The 6,155-nt window shown below is 45.5% G+C and overlaps 1 protein-coding gene across 1 annotated transcript; it reads left to right on the forward strand.

Annotated features, from left to right (window-relative positions):
• The first annotated feature begins 3,323 nt into the window (after positions 1-3,323).
• Positions 3,324-4,379, forward strand: MOS (MOS proto-oncogene, serine/threonine kinase). The gene has a single exon (XM_006220501.4). The coding sequence runs from the start codon at positions 3,324-3,326 to the stop codon at positions 4,377-4,379; it is 1,056 nt and encodes a 351-aa protein (XP_006220563.2).
• Positions 4,380-6,155: the final 1,776 nt, after the last annotated feature.

Here is a 6,155-nt window from a genome sequence, read left to right on the forward strand (position 1 = left end):
CTTCATCCACGCCTGTAAGTCGTAACACAACACTTCTGACTCCAATACGCCAATTCCTCCACATTTTCACATCCTGAAATGAGCTTGTAACCTGAGATCCCCGGGAAACGGTCCCCCGGGGTTATGCTGGCGGGGAATGCGGGGGGGGGGGGGGGGGGGCCTCGGTGCGCACGCGCAGACCGGGCGGTAGCCGCTCCCACGTGGTCGTCATCGGCCGGGTTTAGGGCGTTGTTGGTACGACACCGAGTTTAATGGCCTCTTAAACGTGTCTTCCAGAAGGTTACGTGCTGCTGCAGCATGGAAGTGAAAGGGAAATGAAGCCCTGTGGACGCAGGAGCGCCAGGAAGCAGCGGCTTGGCGCACAGCTGAGCCGGGAGTGGCGGCCCCGGTCCCCGCGGGATGGTGCAGACTTCGGGCCCGGCCGGCCTCGGGGCGCGGGCGGCGGGCGGCGGGCGGCGTCCCTGGTCCTCGGCCTGAGCGGAAGCCGCCCGACCCAGCGACTTGGGAGGCGGCCCGGGACCCGCGCGCCCGGCCCGGCCCGGAGACACCCCTCCCGCCGCCAGTGTCCTCAGCCTCCCGGCTTGAGATTGAATTCAGTGCGCTATTCATTCTGGTACCTGTTGTCACATCTTGTGATAAGTATGCCGTCGTTGCCTGATACCAAAGGATCTCTTCCCAGCCACGCTGCCAATCAAAGAGCAGAAAGTGTCCGGCCTTTATTTACTCTTGAGAACCTGAGAGCCTTACACCCGCCAGTAGGTGCACAGTCTCTCGACTTTACTGTGTTTCACCTGCAGTTCTAGGGGAGATAATGCCTCCCCTGGAATCAATGCGTTTTATTCTTTGCCTCATTTATTTGGGGATGGCAGAGTTGTTGCACTGGATCCGATCAGTGTGAATCCTCTGCATTTTTATATCCTCTGCAGCATGCCCTTATGCCTTTAACCTCAAATAAAATTCACGTGCAGGAAAAAGTACTCAAACTTCAAACTGGTTTAACATGATAAAATAATGTTACTTCAGCGCTGGTAGGGTACATTTTAAACCAATACTGTCTAACAAATCTTATTGGTGTAAACCCATATACATTTTTATGAGTTTCACAAATAATAATTCACCTTTAGGTATTACTTACCAGGCCTGAATCTAAGTATTTAGAACTCTTAATCTTGACAACAATTCTGAGGGAGGCATATTTTCCTCATTTTGCAGATGAAGAAACTGGGGCACAGTAAGAAACCCAGGCCATTTGGCCCCAGAGACTTTTAAAATGGATACTTAATAAAATACTCTTGGGCACATTGGCAGACGATGGATCTAATGAACTTGGGGTTTGTGAATAGACAGAGTACCACATTTTCATTAATACCTAATATTTTATGTAAATAATAAAGTCAAACTTTGAAAAATGAATTGTTTATGCTATTATCTTAAAAATAAAGATTCTATTATAATAAGTCACACCATTTTGCATTATGTGTGATACTGAGAAGGTTAAGGCATTCTACTGCTCGTATTAGTCTGGGCACTAATATTCACAGCATTCCTAATACCGTATAACACTTTCAGAGCCCTCAGTGACAATCCCAGCTATGTGCTATCTATTGAAAAGATTTTGAAATAATAGACTTATCACAGAATATAATTTTATTACTTTCTTATTTTACTCTATTCACTGTCTTCCTTTTATATTTCAGGTTTGGTACAACTGCATTTCTAATAATATATAGGTTACTAGGTATTATAGTGAACTAATGTATATCCTCTATATATTTGATATATATGTATATATATAGTTTACTATTATAGTAAACTAATAGTTTACATTTTTTAGATTTTTGTTGTTATTTTTCTGGACAGGGCTCCCCAAATTTTGTTCCAAAATTTTTTAAAGTTTGCTTTAATGATTATTATCTTAATTTCTTAAATGAAAAGATTGCAGTTCAAACAGGTTAAGTATTATACACCACACCACATACTAAGGCAGACGGGTGATGGAGAATAGAAATCTTATCCTAGGGCTCGAAAGACATCCAATGACTAATGTAAATGGATTGTGTTTATTAGAACTTCACAAGCATTGACTTATCATCAGAAAATTGTGGTTACACATTACCTACATGCTCTGAGTGCAGTAAGTCAGGATAGAACTTCACTATTTGATTTTTCAAAATGTAGATCCTAACATTTTCCTGCGTTTTTTGATGAACAGGGTAATACTGTCAGTCTTATTTCCAAAGGTAGGGAATAAAAGTTAGTTTTTTTGATTATAAAAATTAGAACGGAAGAGCTTACGGTCAGACAGCAAGACCCTGGATTTAATTTTGACATCTGGTTTTTCACATTATATGGAGGCACTAGTGATTCTGGGCCATTTTTATTTCTTCAGATATTTTCCTTCCCTAGGATTCTCTCATATTTGTTATTATTTGAAGCTCTGGTTGTGGCTCTGAATCATTTTTGTTCTTTTTCCTCCCCTAACTCTGCTTCAAAACTTCTGTAACTCATTTGCTGCAAAGTACTAGAATCTCTTCTGTAAGTAAGCTGACTGTGTGGACCAGAAAGATTGTTAGGACTTCGATATGTTCCTAAGAAGTCTTGCTGATTTGCTCTATAAGCTGAATGCAGTGTCAGAGAACTTTCCTTTCCCCTGATGAACTTCGGAGACTTGTGTTTTGACTTGAATCAGTGATTCTGTTTGGATCGATTACTGTAAGGTTACCATTTTTGTATCCATAGATGAACGTTGCACCTAATTTTCCCTGTAATCGGTTAAACAAATGTCAGCTGTTCATATTTCAACTCTTTCTGCCAATAACTGCTGGAAGTGATTTAATGCAGCTGGAGAATAAACTGACAATCATTTTAGCCTGCAGAGTGTGAAATAATTTCATCGCACGGTTGCGATCTCTTTAGTCTGTGGACTGATCACGCTCAAAGGATGAGACTTGCGGGAAAATGCCTGTTTTATTATAATTAAAGGAATAGTGTAAACGAGGGGTGAGCCCTGGGGCAGCTCAGGGCTGTTTATCTGCTGAACCCTTCTCCCAGGCTTGTTTTTTGTAAGAATTTACTTAACGTTGAAAGGCGATGCTTTCATCTACATGGGATTGTTGTGCTTCGTGCAGATTGCTTCCCCATTTGATAAAAACCCTTGCAGAGTAACCAGGCAGATGTGGCTCGTTTGGGGAAGATGAAGGCAGAGGAGAAAAGCGCGGGGGTGGAGCAGAGCGGAGGTCAGCCCGTCATGCCTGCAGACTCGCAGGGTCTCCTCTTCCCTTCCCGCTCACCTGGGCCGCAGCGGGGCCCACTCGGCAGGGGCGATGCCCTCGCCTCTCCCGCGGCGCCCTTACCTGCAGGCCGACTTCTCCCCGTCGTCGCTGGACTCCCGGCCCTGCAGCAGCCCGTGCGAGCTCCCGGGGCCGGCAGGGAAGCTCTTCCCGGGGGGCACCCCGCCCCGGGCCCCACGCCTTCCGCGCCGTCTGGCCTGGTGCTCCATCGACTGGGAACAGGTGTGCCTGCAGCAGAGGCTGGGAGCCGGAGGCTTTGGCTCCGTGTACAAGGCCACCTACCACGGCGTGCCCGTGGCCATAAAGCAGGTGAGCAAGTGCACCAAGAACCGGCTGGCCTCCCAGCGCAGCTTCTGGGCTGAGCTCAACATCGCGCGGCTCCGCCACACCAACATCGTGCGCGTGGTGGCGGCCAGCACGCGCGCGCCCGCGGGCTTCGACAGTCTGGGCACCATCATCATGGAGTTCGGGGGCGACGTCACTTTGCACCAGGTCATATACGGCGCCGGCGACGGCGCCGGCGGCTGCGCCGAGGAGGACGAGCCTCACCGCGGTGCCGCAGAGCAGCTGACTTTGGCCAAGTGTCTGAAGTACTCCCTAGACGTTGTCAATGGCCTGCTTTTCCTCCACTCCCAAAGCATCGTGCACCTGGACCTCAAGCCGGCGAACATTCTGATCAGTGAGCAAGACGTCTGCAAAATTGGGGACTTCGGCTGCTCGGAGAGGCTGGAAGACCTGCGGTGCCTCCCGACTCCCCAGCACCTGGGCGGCACGTACACCCACCGGGCCCCAGAGCTCCTGAAAGGAGAGCCCATAACGCCCAAAGCGGACATCTATGCCTTCGCCATCACTCTCTGGCAGATGGCCACCGGGGAGGTGCCTTACTCGGGGGAGCGGCAGCACGTGCTCTATGCGGTGGTGGCCTACGACCTTCGTCCGTCCCTCTCAGCCGCGGTCTTCACCGACTCTGCGCCTGGGAAGAAGCTGGAGCGCATGCTCCGCTGCTCCTGGGGGGCCAGCGCCGTGCGGCGGCCAAGTGCCAAACTTCTCCTGGGGGACCTTCGCTCCTTAAGGGCTGAACTGGGCTGACTCAAAACCTGTATCCAGATTAAGTCTTTGTCTTTGTTTCTGTTCATTTTTTAATGAAGTGAAGATGTAGGGAAAAACATATACGGAGGATGGATTTTTAGAAAATAAAGTTACTAAAAACTCCTATCTCAAAGGCTTTCCCCAAGACAAATAGCAGAGCAGACTTCCCTAGCAGGCATGGTGGTATTTAGGAACTAACCTTGACCCTTACAGGGTCCTTTGTTTTACTTTCACAGTTACTGCGCTTACTTTAACAGCGCTGCACTCATTCAAATTTGTTACAGATAAACCCCGTTTGTCCAAACAGAACTGAATTGTAAAATGCCAAAATTTTCTATAAATTCAAATAATATGCTCCATACCCACCACCTAAATTCAAAACTATTAACAGTTTACTTGCTAGCCTTACACCGAAAAGAACAGAAGGTACATACCTCAACATAATAAAAGCCATATATGCCAAACACACAGCCAACAGTATACCTTAGTGAAAAACTGAAAGCTAAGATTAAGAACTTGCCCAGGGTCACACAGCTAAGTGATTGGGTGAGAAGCCATGTCCTTAACCGTTCCACTCCCCTGCCTAGGATGGTGGTGATGTCAGGGAACAACCTACTCTTAGCTTCATTGTTTCAAACGTTTAAATGATGTATTTTATCTAACTCATAGAAATCAACCAAGAAAATTACAGTTGGAGTCATTACTTAGTACAAATATTAGAATAGTGTAGTTGGAAACGGTTTTTAAGGGAAAACAGAAAAGGTATCTGAAAAATATAATGTGGTGCCCAATGCTGATAAAAGGAGAAAGTTATAGAGTGTATTTATTTCTTTCCTTCACATAAACCTGATTGTAAAATAATTCTCATGTGCATATTCACAAATTCAGCACGTCTGTGTTTCATCACCCAGTACATCCTCAGCACCATGCCAGGCACCGTGGAGGAAGCAAAAGCGTAGACCCAAGATTTGATATCACATTCTAGTTGAAGAGGTCATGCAAAACTAAATTTGATTTAAGATGTTGTGGAAACCAATATCGTTGCTGGCATGTTAAATAAATTTGCAAAATTTAAAATTGCCTGACAGTCTTGGAAAATGTTGGAACTTCCAGTGTAGGATGAAGGGCAAAAATACCCATTTACCTCTCTTCTCCTTCCTAATATCCTCATATGTGACAGTAGGTAAAAAAATTTTTAAAGCATTTATTCACAAGGACAATGTGAATGAGAGAGAAAATTATAGGAACAAAAATTTGGAAGCTGGCAAGTTCAGCATGCCCTAGAAAGCTTAATCCTGAGCCAGCATTAGGAGAAACTGAGATGCCACCTGAGTTGTAACCACAGGATGCCAAAAAGTCTTAGCACCGGCTGTTTAAGTTCACATAGTCTGGCAACCAAGTTAATACCCTCTAGGCAGGGAAATATGAATAGTTGAAGAAAACAGACCTCAAGATACTGACAATGGAGGTGCCCCAGGAAAACAGCCTGAATAGCCCACAGTGAGACTTTCATTCTTAAGGTTCATCCACATATGCAGAGTTACCAATCAGCTTTTTAGTGCTGCACTGTTAAATAGGAGCAGACAGCTCAGTTTCTTTCTTTCTTTTTTTTTTTTTGAAGTGTTTAATATGAAAGAGGAAGATAAAAAAAAACTTAACTATCCTCAGAGACATAGAGAAGGAGCTATTGGCTACTTGTAAAACCAAGATTCTATTTTTTTAAACCTAGAAAACAGTACAGAGTGCTTGGAAGTTAAAACTATAATAACATAAATT

The sequence above is a fragment of the Vicugna pacos genome, chromosome 29 (assembly GCF_048564905.1).
Source record: "Vicugna pacos chromosome 29, VicPac4, whole genome shotgun sequence".
Taxonomy (NCBI): Eukaryota; Metazoa; Chordata; class Mammalia; order Artiodactyla; family Camelidae; genus Vicugna; species Vicugna pacos.

What these genes read in the sequence shown, in the direction of transcription:
- MOS (XM_006220501.4), top strand. Translation starts at nt 3,324, where the DNA reads ATGCCCTCGCCTCTCCCGCGGCGCCCTTACCTGCAGGCCGACTTCTCC.